General features: G+C 30.1%; 1 protein-coding gene across 2 annotated transcripts in view; it reads right to left on the bottom strand.

The window, feature by feature from the left end:
• Positions 1 to 8522: 8522 nt before the first annotated feature.
• Positions 8523 to 19395, bottom strand: part of LOC136977457 (PX domain-containing protein kinase-like protein) — a 47674-nt gene continuing 36801 nt past the window's right edge. The window contains exons 14-16 of one of the 2 annotated variants that reach the window (XR_010881093.1): positions 15909 to 15975; positions 12372 to 12451; positions 10095 to 10190 (exon numbers count right to left, since the gene is read on the bottom strand). Coding sequence is in view for 1 of the 2 variants with exons in the window: in XM_067272949.1 (XP_067129050.1) it covers positions 9841 to 10190; positions 15909 to 15975 (417 nt within the window). In the remaining variant the exon portion in view is untranslated. Of the gene's footprint in view, positions 10191 to 12371; positions 12452 to 15908; positions 15976 to 19395 lie in introns of both variants that reach the window. The other variant, XM_067272949.1, reaches the window with a different exon arrangement.

Genomic DNA, 19395 nt, shown 5'->3' with positions numbered 1-19395 from the left:
TATATAGAAAATATAACCATTTAATATGTAACTAAAGATAAGTAATTATTAAGTATCGCAATATACAGTCAAACCTGTTTTTATTCGGGGGATAGGGACCGCATAAAAGAAAACGCATAAAAAAATCGCGCGAAACTTCACGAGTGGCTATAAAAAAAGTTTTCGCAACACAATTAAAAATTTTTTTTATGCGGTGAATAGGGACCGCATAAAAAAAGTCTCACGTGGAAAATAACTCGAAACCGTACGAAATAACTAGGAATTGCTTTTTTAACTCCTTGGACCTTTTTCTGCAACACCTAATGGGGAAAAAAATCCTCTAAGAATTTTAATTTTTATATTAATTAATTATTTCCACTTAAATACGAATCTAACATTAAAAAGTTAAAAATAATCGTTAAATAATGATTTTATTTGAAAAATATAGCTGCAGGAAGTGTTATTTCATTTAACAAGGCGTGAAATTTCACACCTGCAGTCTAAAGCTGGAGGGGAGCTAACTTACTGCATCTGTTCAAATATAACATAATATTTATGGTTTTTATGCTATTAAAATAAGAGGGGACCGAAAAAAACGTATGAGAAAAAAATTTTACTGAATAAAAAATGAAAAAACCTGCTGATGTCATAGAAAACATCCAATAGAGTTATAAAAAATTTTACAGGAGTCAATTATGTTCCAATTTGATTGAAATTTTCATATACCGCACAAAAAAAATCGCACAAAACAAATCGCACAAATAAAAAAAATCGCACATAAAAAGAGCGCATAAAAACAGGTTTGACTGTATTCGATATTCTTATTTTTTAAATAAAGTTTCAGTTGTTTGCGCCATTTCATAAACCGTATTATATATATAGGCCTATATATACTGGGAGATCGTAATTGAAACATTATATTCAACGCTGTCTAGAAAGATATTTAGCAGTCCAAATGCAACCGAATTTGGTATTGTAACATTTCAGGACATCCAGAAAGAATTTCCGTAAGAATAAATTAGTACCAAAAGTCGTCACCATGGCGCTTTTGAAATTACAAGCAACAAAGCGTGTGTTCGTTATTAGCGGTCGTTCTGAGTCTCCGTTACTACGGAGTGCGCTGCTGTTTGTAAACATTTAGAAACAACGGTGAAAGAAAGAAAGATGGCGGCGCCTATACTATCGATATTATCGTGATAGAAGGATCTACGATTTTAAAATATGCATTTTTAGAGGCAAAAGAAGGGTTTCAGTTGTAAAATTTAACCATAAAATGGATTATCTTGCCAACAGAACATTTAAAATAGCCACGAAAAAAATTAGAATGCCGGCTATTATTCGAAAAAAATTCGAGAAGACACTTACATCACCGCATGCACTAACTTGCTCTTTCACAACTTCTAAATTTTCATTCATAAAATCACCCAATGGACACGGAAACAAAACTGTCTGAGCCATGGATGAAGCCATGTTGCTTTCCACAGTAAACTACTACTATCAGTGTTTGTTTTTGTCGTCCAGAATAAGCGAACGCGTGTCGCAGAAACTTTTAAAACAAACAGTGCTTGCTAGTTACGCAGATTAATAAAAGAACGCACCCCACGATTTCAACTTCCACTGCCAGGAAATCTACCTGCACCGCCAGGGAATCTACTTCCAAGGTTGGAAAGTTCACCTGCACCTCTATGAAGTTCAAATCCACTTCCGAGAAATCTCTCTGCACCGCCAGGGAATCTACCTCCAAGGTTGGAAAGTTCACCTGCACTGCCAGGAATTATACTTCCACTTCCCAAAATTCCACCTCCACCTCCACCGCTGCCTGATCCATCACCACCTCTTCCTTCGGCTACTTGAGTAACTGAAATAATTAATAATATAGGCCTTAAGTATAACTTTATATATTGTAGCAAATCAGTTACAACATTTTAAAAATCCTCATTTTATAAACAGCAATATAAAATCCTATTTAAAAAATTAATTAAATTTCTCCAGTTTAATCAATACCTTTATAATCGATTAAAAAATTATTGTAAAATAAGTGCAAGATAAAGTACTTACTCAAGAGATCAATCAATAGAATCAAACACAGGCAAAGTAAGAATTCTTTTATGTTGAACGAAGATAGCGTATGATCTTTCACCGATTGAAACATTTATACGCTTTAGAATTTTATAAATCCACGTTCCTCTATTTGTTTTATCTACGAAAATCCCATTTATTGGAGCTTCGCGATTAAATTATTTAATTCTGCAAACAAATTCATCCATAGCTTTAACCAATTAGATAATTTATTTATACTAAACTACTAATTACGGATTCTGCACGTTTTAATAGTCTATAGAAAACGAATAAATTGATGTATTAAGAATTCTTTACAAATGCGATAAATGTACTGTACTTCATAGTTGTCTACGTATGTTTATATAATAAAACCTGTCTAAAGTGGATCTTCTAAAAAACAAAAACCTGCCTAAATAAACCTATAAATGTGATTTCCAGTGTAAATTACTATTATAAATCGGTAACCTGTCTAATGTGGAAACGGGAGACGTTTTGAAAATCAATAACATAACTTGAGTAAAGCAGAATACTTCCGTGTAATAGCAAGTAAATTGTAAATCATAAAAATCCATATTACTCTCTGTGACGTGATCACAATGCCGGGCTGCAATTTTTAATCACATTTTTAATTAATTTAATTTAATTTATATGCTCTGTGCCTGAAATTAATAGTCTTGTTCATGCCCTTGTACAGTACAATATATTGTTCAATTGTATTAATATACTTTTAAAAAAAATTATAATTAAACGTAGCTTCGTAAAGAAACGTACATAAAATTAACATAAAATATTCTTTACTTTTTAAATTTTAAAACAATCCACTTAGTCAAATAGCTCGATACGAGTAGCTAATGGATGGAATCAGAGACGGTCCAAGTAGGTGTGTAGTGTGTGTGTGCCAAATCCCGAGGGTGCCGGTACTGGTCATGTCAAATGCCTGTTTTGTCGCATCACTAGTATATCTCAAAGGACGCCACAGGGCTGTTGTAAATTTTAGACGTTTCTCACCATAGCTGTAAAAATCTAACTATGTTAGACTTAATAGTCATTTGTTTTCTAACTAAAGCCTGGACTCCACATTGCCGGAATCCGCGACGTAATCGTGAAACTGACGAAACTTTCAGTTTTGGAACGTTCAGTTGGACAGAAACAAGACTGAAAGCAGAGTTAAAAATTATTTAATGTTTCCGTTTTCGTTCCGCGCTTCTGTCGTGTAGCAACCAATAAAAACGCGAGGATTTGTGACGCGTAATCACGTGCATTCGTCACGTGTAGTTTTATTGTCGTAATGGCAGAAAGTATAGCGAAAAGGATGAGGAAACAAATAGATTTGGAATTATTCATTAAAGAAGTTAGAAAATAGGACAAAAAATGTAAATAATTCAAAGATTATTAACAATAAAATTGTTAATAAATGCACAAAAAGCAAGGCAGAATCCGTAGCGACGTCCATGTTTGACTCTACGACAATTACAAAACTGATGTGGTCTGAAGACCACGTGTTCTGTTGCCTAACCGGTTCGTAACCAACCCCTTGGGTGGTTCACGGTGTAAAGGAGGGACAAGCCCTCATAGCATAAAAGCTTCTTGTTGTAAAAGTTAATGGGAGGAGGGGAGATATGTGGTCCAAAGATCACGTGTTCTATTGCGTGATCCTTGGGTGGGCCGCAGGGTAAAGAAAGGATCCTTGGATGGGCCGCGTTTTCGATGACAACGAAAAAAAAAACCCGGATCAAGGAGGAAGAGAGGGAGATCGCGCGTGCTCAACGGAAGAAGAGGGACTTTTTCGGAAGAAAGAGAGAGAGAGAGAGAGGACGTGTAGACGATAGAGTCGCCAGATTGTTTTTTTTTTCTTTGTGTGTGTTGTTTCTTTTGTTTTAGTGTCTGTTATAGCGAAGGGACAGAGTAGTGATTGGAAGGACTAAAATAAACTTTAAGTTCCTTGCATTGGAGTCATAGAGTGTGTGATTTATTTCTTTGAAGTTTCTTTTGGTTTGTTCCAGCACACTGATCAACAGATGGCGCAGTTCCACGTAACGTGCTAATGGAGTCAAGTTAAAACGAAAACAAAACAGAAACGAAAACTCTATGTTTGAATTCTGTTTCCGAGTTTGTTTTCAGGTAATGTGGAGTCCAGGCTTAATTCGTTTTAATACCAGGTGTACACAGAAATCAGTTCCCCACCGTACTGAGCAAGTGATTGGTTCGGTTTAGCTTTTGTTTAAGTAAAATTCTGGCTCTTTCATTTATGTCCCAATTTCCTAATCTCTTAATTATTTAGTCACTTCTTAAGTAGAAATAAGTCGAAACCCGTTACTTTGTACTTGAATATCTGTAGTCTTGGGAAAACAGTGGAAAGACAAATTTTTATGACAACGGATATATATAAATCGTAAATTTAAGGAAAATAAATTCTAGAGCTTTTTTTTGTACCTTGTACGTCTCATTCATTAAATTCGGTTGTAAATGATGCTGCCAAAGTAACAGTTAATTTTTTAACATTATACAAGAATTGTACACGTTTTTTCTGCATTCCCATACGGATGGGACATACTATAATCGTAATATCACCGGTTTAAGATTGAAATCCGTAAGCAAGATGGGAGAGCAGAATAAACGCAGAATAAATACAGTCAAACCTGTTTTTATGCGGTCTTTTTTGTGCGATTTTTTTAATGCGAATTTTTAATTTGTGCGGTTTTTTTTGTGCGATTTTTTATTTGTGCGGTATAGTTGGCGACTAGTCTCGTGCGATTCGTCATGTCTCACGTTGACTTATTATAGCTAAATAAACTTATTATAGCATAAATGAACTTATTATAGTAATATTATTGCATGACTATGCGAAAAATGAAATAATTTATTTTTTAAGTAAAAAAAAACACCACCTGGACAAAAATATGTAAAACAGACGATAGACGAGACGATGCAGTCAAGTGCTGACATCTGTTGTCAATAAATTCTATTTCGTACGGTTTTGAGTTATTTTCTATGTGAGACTTTTTTTATGCGGTCCCTATTGACCGCATAAAAAATATTTTTTTTTGTGTTGCGAAAACTATTTTTTATAGCCACTCGTAAAGTTTCGTGCGATTTTTTTATGCGGTCCCTATCCACCGCATAAAAACAGGTTTGACTGTATATCAAATATTTTAATGGATTTTTTAAAACTCCTGTCAACTATACAGAACTATCATAAAAACATGCCAGTAAACTCCTATTGGGTTAAGTTATAAATCTAGTCTAGGGTGGGCAACCTTTTTTATAACGTGGGTCAGAATAAATTTTACGTTTTTTCCGCGGGCCGTAGTAGTTAATTGACGCCTTCTTGTGACTCGTAATTTTTTTAGTCTGCAAATATGAAATAAATAAATAAAAAGTTAATTACTACATTTATTTCTCTTGTCATTTTCGAAAATTACAAAGAATTGGAAAAATAACTAACTATTAAAAATCTCGCGGGCCAGATAGAAACTTTTCGCGAGCCGTAGTTGGCCCGCCGTTGATCTAGTCTACTCATGATTCACATAATCGGGCGAGGGCGGCCGAATATCTAGCAGGCAGGCGGCTAACAGCCCAGAACCGGTCCGGGATATAAAAATTGATGCTTTATGCGTGTGTCGCTTCTACCAACTAAACCGTGACGTTGGTGCTCTGTAAACCTCATGTGCCAATGCCTATATAATCTGGCTGATTGGAAACTGACCCCGTTTCGACATTCCTTCCGCCACCGAATTATTCGAATATACAATAGCAATCTTATCGTTTTTTTCACATGTAGTATAGAAATTTGTAATAAGATACATAATGCAGTTATAATAAAATATTAATTTTAATTAATTCAAAGTACGTTAAAATATGAAAATTTATATTTTATAAAATACAAAGGGAGGTCATTGGAAGGTGGAAGCAGCGCTTCCACCGCTTCCAATGACGGAAAGCCACTGGTGTCGGATATCATTTTTTCATATTGTCTGCCAGTAAAGTTTATAAATAATGCCTAATCGGCATTATTTATAAACTTTACTGGCATTATATATTTCATACACAACATAATTATGTAAATAACAAATAAATTCTATATTATTGAAAATATAATCTTGTGACCTTTATTTTATGTCCTGTCTCAGTTTTTTAATGTGGCAATCCGAATACATTTATAATCAGCGTGGATATGTTATCATCAAATGATGTATTCTTTTATGATATAGAGCAGTGTTTCTCAAACTTTTTGGTCCACGACCCCCTTTTGCACTTAAAAATTTCGAAGGACCCCCGAAGAATGAGTGTGTGTAAAAAAACATCCCGAAGGGAGGGGGTTAATTTAAATTCAGGAGGAGTTAATTTCTTTTGTTTAATTAATCTATTCCATGTTGAAATTTCTCTTCGTTGCGTGCCGCTTGTCAATGTTAAGACTAACGAAATTTTTTTAAAATTATTTCCTTACTGTATTTTTCACAAACAAAATAAATATATTGAAGAATATAAAAACAAAAAAACATTATATTTCAGAAGTTAATCTCGTCTCAAAACGTTCCGATTCAGCACAACACAGTCCTCAGAAAAACAAGCAAAACTTACCACTCACGATGGGAAAAAAGTCTCGTTCAAATACTGGCGCGTCCTTATGTACCCTCTCATGGTCGCGCCAGTGCTGCCAGTTAAAAACGCATATCAACTAAAATAATATCTGAGTATCCCAAGACATAGCCAAATATTGCAGCGCCACAGCACTAGCGGAAATTCGAATTAGCCTACTGAAATGCTTTCGGTTGATCGGTTTTCGGATAATAGACACTCTACTGTATTTCTAACTCGACTTGCCTACAGACGCAACGCTGCTAGCGAACACCGTTCCAAATGACAACGCTGTTCTATCATAGTTTAGGCGGAGAGTGGAACTCAGGTGATTCCCCAATAGAGCACAAATTTATGATTATTATATTTAGGCTCGTATTTTAATATTTATATTGTTTTTATTATTTATATGTGTAATAGTAAAAATTAATTTACATATTTTTTATTTCTATTATTTCTAAACATGAATCCATAGTAAATTTATAAAATATTTGAAAAAACATTGATCTGGCATCAATTTTTCAGCGACCCCCAAATATTTTTCGCGACCCCCACTTTGAGAATCACTGATATAGAGTGATAAGGAATCATTGCCTAATTATGATTGCAACATATTATTAATTACAGCAACCTTGAACTAAATACTTTCTATTTTAAAGATATAGACCTACGATGTATTTAACACGAATTCGTTTATCTAAAGTAAGAGTTATATCGGTGATTTCTGATGCAGATTTTTAAGGTTGAATCCAAAGGCTAAATGTCATCTACGACACTATCTCATTATAGGTCTAAATTCTACTTAATGGTATTAATCAATAGGTACGTAATATCAGGGTTCAACATACAAGTCAATGGTGAAAAAGTAATTTTGTACAGAAAAAATTAAAAGTATTAATTAATTAATTAAAACAAATTTTATTTATGACAACGAATTTTAAAGAAACCATTAACGAAAACAATGCAAATTCTTCTGACGTACTCCATACAATTATGTACAAAATTTTAAAAAACTTATGATAATTGCTGTATTAATTTTATTTAATAGGTTAATAATTAACAAAGTTTAGTTAAACCCAAAAACCCAATTAAATTTTTGAGTTTAAGTATTGATTTAGTTAAGTGTTGTGACACGACTGATTTTATTGTCATTTTGTGGGTAATGAAATAGGGCAATATTTCCAAAAACAGGTAAAGCTATGGTAATTTTATAGGGATTAAAAATTTATTAAACTCAAAACATTCCATAATTTTCGTTAGTTTAATATGCAATTTATTATACATGCCTTTAAAAATAGAGAAGATACAAAACGTCTTCACTTCCGCCCTTTCTAACAACCAGGAACTAAGTCTTCCTTCGCAGAGATGACTTTTTATTGTAGGCCACGACTCTGCTACAATACGCTAAAGTTTTAAAATATTCACTGATGATAAGCCATAAAAACTTATAAAAATTGTACACTTTATTTAAAATGGCAGACGGCATATTTACAAAATATAGAAAACACAGAAGAAACAAAACGTCTATTTTGTAAATACACCGTCTGCCATTTTAAAATCAAGTATACATGCCTTATTTAAATTTTTATAAATTAGTGTTTATTTAGTACGTCATCCTAAGTTAATTAGTCTTATTAAGCACGAATTTTGTCTCAGGAACGAATCGAATTTTACAAAGCTTGGAGTAAATCAAAACGAATGAGTGGTTTCGGTTCATTATGTCGGGAAAAATATTTATGAAGCTTCGGGTAAAATACTCTATTTTGCATAAAACACAAAATGAAAGGAACTTCTCCATTTCTAAAATTTTTATATCAAAACAAAGGAATAGTTCGTCAAATAAATCAATGGATTGTTTGTGTGGGTTGAAAAGTTTTAATAAAAATTTTCTAACAAAAACTTAGTTGAAATATGTAATATAACAGTAAATAAATTTTATTCATTCATTTTTTTCCGAGTAGCTACCTACCTAATGTTGGATAACCACCAATTTTTATCAATGTCCCGGTTTCTGGTTTTGAACTTATGGCAACCTTTACCTCATGTTGCATTACGTATAGTACATTCTACATGAAATATCCGGTAACAGACGGTTCATACAAACTGTTTTGCTTAGAATCATTCATCTCTCCTAGGATACTGCAATTCCTCCCGAATCGCCCGGTACATTGCATGTCACGAATTTCAGTTTAACTAATTGTTAAGTATTTTATATATATTAAAGTAAGTTTCTTAACCAAAATAATTTAAAAATTAACCGAAAAATTCTAATAAATTTTGTATACAATTCTACACCCGGAGAGGTGGCAATCCTAACTTACATTTCATCAATGAACGTAACCTGTCTCAGAGACTGAACTCTTACATGAATTGTTCATTCAGTAACCATTACTACACACTTATTTACAATAAATTAATTTTTAATTTTAATAATTCCGTATTTTTTAAGTAACATATCTTTAAAATATTTTGTACACGTTAACAATAGTTTTACAAATCTAATTTATATGTATATATATATTTTTGCCTCATAATTTAAACGAAAATATTTTATGCGATAAAAATGCATTACAATAATAGCGTTATCCATGGCACATTTATATCATTTAACAATGATTGGCAACTGAATAAATATCTAATTTCCGTAATTGTTTTCGTATTTTTACATTACAAAACCTGGTTTGCCGTATCTTTTTATATTGTATTCGTGTGTAAATTATAATTTATACATTTCTCGTCGATAAAGGTGTTCGGAGCAGTGGAACGATAATTAAATTTTACATTTAAATAAGTTTGATGGCGATGCTAAGAATTCGGGAGTAGAATAATTATCTAGAAACGACGTCGACGCTTTTTTTTAAATCTGAAAAATTTAACGCCTGCGAAATGGACTTTTTTAAATTCAAAATAAACGTACAAATAAGTGATGTAAATAAAATTAAATATAAGAATATAATAATTTTTTAAACATAACATTTACCTTTTTCCTTTGATACATATGTGTATATATATATTATATTATATAACATTTATATAAAATAATTTAAATTGCATTTCTCGCTTTGGTAAATTAACTAGAAAATTTGTGAACCTTATCCTTTGTAAATGCATAGTATATTGTTCACGTTTTTGAAATTTATTTGCATACCTAAGATTATTAACTTCGGTGATTTTCAATTTTTATAGGATCTATACATTTTTTAACGTTTGGAATGTGACATTTTATACTTTCGGTGCGCTCCGATCGTTAACTGTGGATTTTTTAAGTTTTCCTTTATTGAACGATTGGATGGAATTCAGTAGCGCATTCCTGTTGGATGTCTGTTTAGGAAGACTCGAGGATGATGCGGGTGGAGGTATGCCACCGTTCGTGTTCGGTGCAGGCGGAGGAATCGGTGGGGGTAGTGGGGGTGGCGAAGGAGCCGTAGAAAGTGAAGACAGTGATGACGATGGAGTGAGAGGAATGAGTGGCGGCGGTGGTGGTGGTGGGGGCGGCGGCGGCGGTTGTGATGCTGCATTTCCAACTACCATAGAAGATAATGCCGGCGACGAAGCACTTTTCGGAAATGACTCTAAAACACGAAATGTTAAGATCGATCAATTTATCTTAATTTTTATTTTAAATAATATATTGCTACTTATTTTAAACTGATTAGTTATAACTTAGAACTAACAATAAAAAATTACTTTAATAAAATAAAACACATGCAATAAAGAAAGGACCCACGTAATATAGATATACATACAATTATCTTATGAATCAAAATTGTTAGTAAAATATTATATGAAGAGATAATGAAATCAACACACAAATATTTTGTGAAATTGCACTTCCTTTTTTTTTAAATCACACTTGTGTTAAAATTAAAAATTTGATTGAAATATATACATATATATATTAAAAAGTAGATTAAGTAGCAAATTCATTCAAAAACTTTTCTAATTTTATATACTAAACTAGCTGTTGCCCGCCGGGATTTTGCAAGCAAACGCCATTTATATTCAGTATTTCAACAACCATATGTAATTGTCACATAACACTTACCGCTGAGAATGATGAGAATTGCTGCGAATCAAACGAATTGTTTTCAATTTGATCAGTTTTCTGGAACGTTTACAATCGTTCTATAATCGAACCAATATGAGATAACAAATTCCAATTTAAAATGGTTCGAACATTTAGTTAAATATATACAACATAAAATATATAAAAATATTTATAACAATGTCTGAAATGTTATCAATTTAATGGATCTAAGTACTCAATAAATTCAAAACTAAATGAAGACTAAACGTAGTTAAAAACAAAGAATCGCATCCAAAATAGTTCAGTAGAAGCCATTCTTCAGGTTAAGCTTTAATCCTCTTCCCCGCAGGGAATTTCCAAAAATCCTTCTTAGAGCCGCCGCAAACTAGCACTTTGCGAGAGCAAAATGCTAGCAAACGTGCCCTAGCACAACCGATGACGTCAAAGGCTCCGCCCCTCTCTTCTTGCTCACGTGGTTTTTCCTTTGCTAGAGCAGCGATACGAGAGTACTCTCGCTGTTCACAGAATTCAACAACGAGAGCATTACGCTAGCAAGAGAGAGCAGCGGAAAATGGATGACTACATAAACATGCTACACGTCGAAAAAGAAATAATAGAATTTTATCGATGTACGTAAATTACATGATTAATACATTCAGTATTGAAAATAAAATGGTATAAACGTTGTATATTAAAATAGTTATTTATAAATAGGCTTAAGCCTAGTTAAGCTTAACTAATAGGCATATTTTTCCCATTCTGTTTCAAAGTTCGGAACGAAAACTGACAGATAGTTTTCGTTCCGTCAGTTATTATAACGGAACCTGACAAGTATAGGTTATAATAAAATCTTTGTTCTATAGCCAATCCACATCTGGATTCCACGTCATGTGGACTAGTTACGCGAGCAAACGTTGTGTAGTTTGCGGCTGCTTCGTGCTCGAGTAGCTTACCTAGCAAAAATGGCCCATAGCATCATGGGAAAAAAGGCGGGGCTTAGGAGCGCGACCGAGAGTACGCTAGCTCTTGCTTCCTGTAGTTTGCGGCGGCTCTTAGCGTGCATTTCCATGACGTACCCTAACCGTGTACCAAATTTCACCTCTTTTGGGTTCAGCAGTTTGCTCTAGGCAATGATGAATCAGTCAGTCAGTCAAGACAAGTAATTTTATATATTTAGATTAATATTCTTTTTAAAAACACGTTTAAGACAATCAATTTAAATAACAGAAAATATTTTATTTATATATTCAGATGCTTTCATAAATTCTTGAAATTGATATATCACACAAAAGAATCAAAGCAAAGTTAGAAGTTTTGTATTTGATTCCTTTGCATGGCATGTATTAGCTGTATGACTGTCTAAATTTCTGGTCTACAGCATGTCTCTGACGATGTTGATAATTAGGAGTATGCAATGGGAATGACATTCTAGCTTGAAGCATGTGGGATAAATAAGGGTTGAGTTGGGAAGATGGTGTTGAGAGAAAAGGTTTGAAATTGAAAATTTATCATCAATTTATCAATGATTTCATTATCTCTTTCAATGAATTAATTATTATTAATATAAAACTTTTACATTGAAAGAACAAATAATAAATTCAGAATGAGAATCAAGAGTGCACAAACTGCAAAAACTATTTTTTAAAAAATTAACAAAAACATGCATATAGTGAGAGAGAAAAAGAGATAAGAAAGCTTTTTTCTTTTTTATTGCAAGAGCACCTACAGAAATGGGTGTGAAGTCCTGGATGAACACACATTGGAAATGAAGAATTTTGATGTGCCACAAACATCATGATGTGGATCCTAAGACAGTGAAACAACATATGTATTATAACAACAACAACAATTCTGAGAGATTCGGAAATGAAGCAAGAAGCACAAACAAGTACAATGTGTGCAGTATGCATTCATTAAAGTAATCAACAAAAAGAAACTGCATGCAAAGATTGGTTCAAAAAGAAGTCAAGCCATTGTAAGTTATAAAAACATTTAAGTAAATGTTGCTAAAAGAAACTGAGCAAGCAATTTATTTTTTTAATTAGCTTTACACTTTAATAAAAATGCAAATCATGGTAAAATTACAGTATTATACATTCATGTGTCTCGTTAAATTAATGACGGTTAATTGCACAGTTTGTTATTTTATAGTAATTTTGATTCAAAATATAATTTAATTTAAAAGTGGTTTTGAATCTTTTCTAAAAATTTTCAATTAATACTTATGTTAGTCAAAACCCAATCTTATGTCAAAACTAGATTTTACACATTCATTTCTGATCACATAGTTCAGTGTCCAAAATGAAATATTCTTTATAAATTTTAAAAAATGGTTTAAACACCTTTAATATATAACCAGTAATGAGAACAAGTAAAAAATGTCAAAATGTCAGTGGCGTGTGGTGACATTTGATTATAGGGAAGCTGTGTCGGCCCTGGATAGAATCATTGGAAGTGTTATACGATATTTTGGTGTATAGCATCCACAAGTTAAACTGCATGAGGTTGGTGCTCTGTAAAGTGCACAAGTGAATGCATATAATTTGGCTGCTTCATACAGTTCAAATATTTTCATCGTGGAAGCTATCCTGTATTCGACAATACAGCGCTTCCATTGGGAATATGCATATATGAATTTACATTCAAATATACAATAGCATTCTTATCATTTTTTTCACATGTAGTATAGAAATTTGTAATAAGATACATAATGCAGTTATAATAAAATAATAATTTTAAGTAATTCAAAGCATGTTAAAATATGAAAATAATTGCACAATATGTATTTATATTTTAAAAAATACAAAGAAAGCAATGCTTCCACAGCTTACATGGATGACACGCCACTGCAAAATGTGTGTTATAAAATTAAATACATTGTTGATATTTAGAAAGATAAATATTTTATTTAATATGTTAATGCAATACACTGATGCTCTGTGGGTTACATGAGTCAATTTTTTATATTAGTAGGTTCGTTCCATAATAGAATCAGTATAAGTAATGATACTATGGCACTATGGTAAAGGATGCTTGATGGACTGGATTTGAATTTGAATCACACTTAGTATTAGACTAGTATATTACTGTATAAAAACTTCTTGGCACAAATATAATATAAACAGAATAATTCTCTATAATTAGCAATGTATGAGACGTACATAAATTAATTTGAATTTTTCCTCTATCTTAAGATGCTATTTTATTTATACATAGGTAACAAAATAAACTAACCTGAATTCCTCAATAATTTATAGGCATACTCAGGATTATTTTTAGCCACACAGTGTGCCAAAATGCCATGTGGACAAATGCATTAAAAAATTATATCTAATACATAGAACTGGAAGTTGCTTAGTAAAAACAATCCTATATGTTATCACCAAGTGAGTACTGATAATTTCTTTTAGAAAAAGAGCATTGGCTAAACTTAATTAGTTTACATCATGAAAGTTTGCATTAAGGAGCCTTTAAAATAATTTAATTGTTCACTTTACTGTTCTTTACTTTTTAGACTGTCAACACAAATATAAGTTTATATAATTTTGATGCAACTATTTAAAATAGTATAAATGTATAAAACATGAATTTTAATACTGTAAATAATTTTAACCATAAATTTGAGAATTAGTACAAGTTAAATAAAGTAGTGAAAATTAAAATATCAACGAGTAAAAAAAATACTTTTAGGCTTAGAGTATTTAATAAAAAGATTTATTTAGCTTAAATTAAACATAGAAACAGAACAAAAGCTACCTTATTTTTATAGAAAATAAAATTTAAAAAGCTTCTCTTCTAAAAAGTTATCAATAGTTTATTTATTTTATATTAAATTTATATATTTATCATAAATTAAAACATAATTATGCATATTTAAATTATAAAAACTGGTTTAAAAATTTTTATATTAGAATATTTAAGTATTTATTATTTATCTCTTTATTGAATAAATATTGTATATATAATTTATAAATATTTTAAAAAATATAAATGTAGCATCACAGAATTCTTAATAATATAAATTATTAAGAATTGCTTTGAGATCCTATCAAATCTTAAAATTCTTATCAACTTACCAGTTAACATACAAATCTAAAAATTCTTCTGTATAAATTAATTTCTTGATTGATACATAGAAATTTTCAGTGTTTTTTGACTTCAAGACCATATCTTCAATAGCTATTAAGTTACTACTAAGCTATTTCTCATCTAATCTTATAAATTCTTATTAAAATTTTAATATTTATCAGTCGGGAAAACAATTTTTACCAATGCACAATACTGAACTGAATATATCAATTGAATTGTCTCTCTACCATTAATATATCATCTTGTTGAAAAGCATTCAAAATTTTGTAATTTTTTTCAGAAAAATAAATTTATATTGAAAACCTATAAAGGAAAATTTCTCTTTTCTGCTGATGGTTAAAGTCAAAAATTATTTTGGGTCAAAATTTTTCAAAGCAGTTAATTAAACTTTGGAATTTTGTTTGATTCTAAAACTTTAAATTTTTATTTGCAGCTCAATGAGATAAGAAATAGCTAAATGATAACTTAATGGTCATTGAAGATATGGTCTTGAAGTCAAAACACACTGAAAATTTATTAATTTTTTTCAATTCTTTCAAAAATTATTGTTTAATAGATTTTTATAGCATATGTTTATGTTTATTGCATAATATAGTTTATTCTTTTAATTTTTGAACAAACTACTTATCAAAATATATTTGAATTAAATCACAACTTAAAGAGCAGTTGTTTCAGAAATTAAAAATTAACATTTACAAATGCTAATGCTATCTACCAATTTAAATTTTCTTGTTAAATTCCTAAACATTAACATTCCATGATTAAAAATTAATCTTTGTAAATCAAATTTTTGAATTATTTGAATAAAACTGAAAACCTTTATTTAAACAATTAAAACATTTGATAAATAATTGTAAAAGAATCTAATAAATTTCAACTTTCTTAAATTCAAATGCTTTGTTTGAAAAAGATATTTTCAAAATATTTCTGATGAATTATTAGGATTTACATTAAAAATCCATTAGTCAGAGATCATTTGATCATTTAACTGTATTATAAAGTATTTGATTTAATTTTAGATATTGATCTAAATTCTACATGTGATAATTCCATGTAATCCAATTTTGAAAAATTAAGGTATATTTTGTAGAAATGTTGGCTTGATTAAACTAACATAAAATTATCATAAATTAATTTTAAATTTGTATATTATTTATTTCTTCAAAAAACATACCAGGAGTTGTAGGACTTGGTGATGGGCCATTTTGTGTTGCAGACACACCTAATTGTAATTTTTGCTGCTGTAATAAGGATTATACATTTTAATCTTCAAATCTAATTATCACAGAAGTACTTTATTAAAATATGTTTCAGAAAAATATTAATTACTTTTGAAGTTTGATATTATAAAAATCTTATACTTGAATATAAAAGATATATTTAATTGATTTAATAGAGAAATTATATTAAAAATTAAATATATTAATATTTACAATGAAATGTAACAACAAAAAATAATTATTCATTTTAATGAAAAATTTCACTTTGATTTAATGCAAAATTCAAACTGTGAATGGAATTAAATTTGAATTTAATTATAACATTAAAATTAAAACTTTAAAAATAATAATAATTTAAAATAAACAAATCATCTTATCAGCTATCTGACAGTTGATCTTCAATTACAGACAGTCCAGCTCTTCTTTACTCTGCATTTCGTCACTTCACTCATAAGCTTGTCTTTATGATCCCATTTATTTATCACATTAAGGTTTCAACATCTAGTAACTTTCCTGGCTCTGTTATATACAAGAGAGGGAAAATATGGCAGTCAGTCAAAAAATGACACCCTAAGATTTCTACATTTTTGGACTCAGGATCTTGAAACTTCGAGAAATGCAAAAACATTTGGGGTTTTTTGTGTGTATGGATGGATGGATGGATGGATGTATGGATGGATGGATGTATGGATGTATGGATGGATGGCTGTTAGTGTGTGTGGTGGGAGCATGATTTTGTTCACAATGTTTGAAGCATAATCCTGTGCTTTTTGTTGAAAATTTCAGAATTTTTGTATGGAAGTTTGTGTATTAGGGGATTGATGCTGTTAAATTTTGTAGGTTAAAGGTTGCAGGGTGGGAAGATAAAGAAGTGTTGCCAGGAAAGTTAAGCAACTCATTGGAATTTTTTTCTGTTATGATTCAAATGTAACTATCCAACTGAATACATTGTTTCATTGGTATATTTAATTGATGTACTGTACTTACAATGCAGGCTTATATTATTTGACTCTGATATTATTTGGATTTGTTAGTTCCACAGGGAAAATGCAGATTAGAATGTACCAAATGGCTGCATAAGCAAAAAACTGGTTACATCAAAATCATGTGATGTAAAACAGAAATGTCAAACTTTGACTTTATTCTGAATTTCAATTTAAGTTTTTTTTTGAATGAAACATGATTTAAGTTTTTTGCTTAAATCATGTTTCATTCATAAACAGTAATTAGATAACTAAATACACAATTTTTTAATTACAGTAGAGAGTCATTAATCGGAACGCCGGTAATCGGAACAATTTTCAGTCGGACTGTGTCATGCTGAATCAAACGTTTTTGATACTAGATTTACTTCTAAAGTATAATTTTCATGTTTTTATATTCTTCAATACATTTATTTTGTTTGTACAAAATGCAGAAATAATTTTTAACGATACGATAGCCTTGATTATTATTATAAAAATTTTCATTAGGCTTAAAATCGACGAAAATTCAACATGAAGTGATATGCAACAGAGAAAAATTTGAACATCAGACAGGTTAATATATTTTTTCATACAAAGTCGGTAATGGGAACAAATGACTAATCTGAACACCCCCAGTCCCCAATTGATTCCGATTTTCGACTCTCTACTGTATATTTAGAAATTTAGAAATACAGTGTCTCAATAAATTATATTGTTGACAGATTAATATAAATATAATCTACCTGTATTGCTAATATGTTAATAGAGAAAATTAAATATTTAATTTTCTCTATTAACATATTAGAAGAGAAAATTAGATATTTAATTTCTCTTATGTAGATAAAACATTATACTTTATCTCAGTTATCTTAGAACTTCTATTCAATATTATATTCATAAGTAATAGTGATCTGCTTTTCATCACACTTCTTGAGAGTGTAATGTGCTATGAAAATGAGGACTGCTTCTATCTACAGTTATTCAGCATTTAATGAATTAGTAACTTTTAATTAATATTCTCTAATTTCTACTATTAGATAATCTGCAACATACAAGTATTAACTAGTAGACAATGGACAGTGATGAACAAGAGTATGAGAACATGGTCATTTTTGTTTTCTCCTACAGAGAAACATTATCTTAACATTACTGTTTAATGTAAAATTGAACAATTTGTCACACAATATCATATCAATGAGGTTTGACTCATCATTTCTCTAAAATGTAACGTATTTGCAAAATTACATCAGCTTTGTCCCAAACAAATTTGTAGTTTTTGTATTTATATTAACATAAATAAATGAATACATAATATATATGTGATGCACTATACAGTACAGCTTAATTTCATTTAATTGGAACAAATGAAATTAATAAAACTAAAATTAAAACTTTTAAAATTGTAAAAATTACAAATTGTTTAATCAAAACTTTTTTTTAATATTACTTTTCTATCTTTAACAGGTCTTCCTTTTTTTTATGTTTATAAATTACTTAAAAATTAGTAGAACTGTTATTAATAAGCATTAGCTAAATTAAAATTTACATAAAAGTAACCTTAATAAATCAGAAAATTGATTATTTTTGAAGTAAGATTTCTAATGTAACTGAAAACAGCAAAAACTAGGTAACTAAATTTTTCAAATTTCTGAAACACAGTTAAAAATATAATATTTGCTAGTACATTAATAGTTCTATTCAAAACGTTTTTATTACTGAAACATACATTTCTTTGGTATCCATGTTCAAATTCAATTTTTTTAGAACAAATCCATTAAGTTTTAAAAGTAATTGATTGTTAAATTTAAAATAATTTCATTCAGGTCACTTACATTCAAGAACAAGTTACTTTTGATGTTATGGATGGTAGCAGATACAATTAGTAGAATTAGTCATTGACACAAAAAAAAATTAAAATTTGTTTGTTTGAACTCGAAAATGTTTTTAAAATTAGTTATTTTGGCAGATACGGTTTATTAGACAATCACAATACAATCATCATGCACATGTTAAAAAGTACTTATTAATTATTCAAATATTTTAATTTTTGGATTAACCCATTTGGATAATTCTGGATCTATTCCTATAGCCCAGCTTAAAACTGTATTTCATTTCCATAAAACTGTAACTCATTTCTTCTTCATTTTTTATAGTTTACAACTTGTAATACTAAAATTTTATAGCCTATAATAATTTGTGGAAGTAAAGCTGTTTTATGATATTTTATATAATATAAAATTCTAATTTATTTTTTTATGATATATATCCAACTTAGTTTAAAACAAGTGACAAATTTCACATATACTTGGCTCCTTAGTTATTGAAAAATAACAAAAACAAAGCTTAACCGTAGAAATCTATTTAATTTAAGCACTATGTCTATCAAACATCCCAGCTTTGTTTTCAAATGCAACTGATTATTGAACAAACTTTAAAATTGACTTTTTAATGTTTGAATTTATACTTTAACTTAAGA

Source organism: Centruroides vittatus, unplaced genomic scaffold (genome assembly GCF_030686945.1).
Source record: "Centruroides vittatus isolate TY-2023 unplaced genomic scaffold, ASM3068694v2 contig_459, whole genome shotgun sequence".
NCBI lineage: Eukaryota > Metazoa > Arthropoda > Arachnida > Scorpiones > Buthidae > Centruroides > Centruroides vittatus.
The sequence above is the reverse complement of the archived record's forward strand: the minus strand, read 5'-3'. Positions and strand labels throughout refer to the sequence as shown.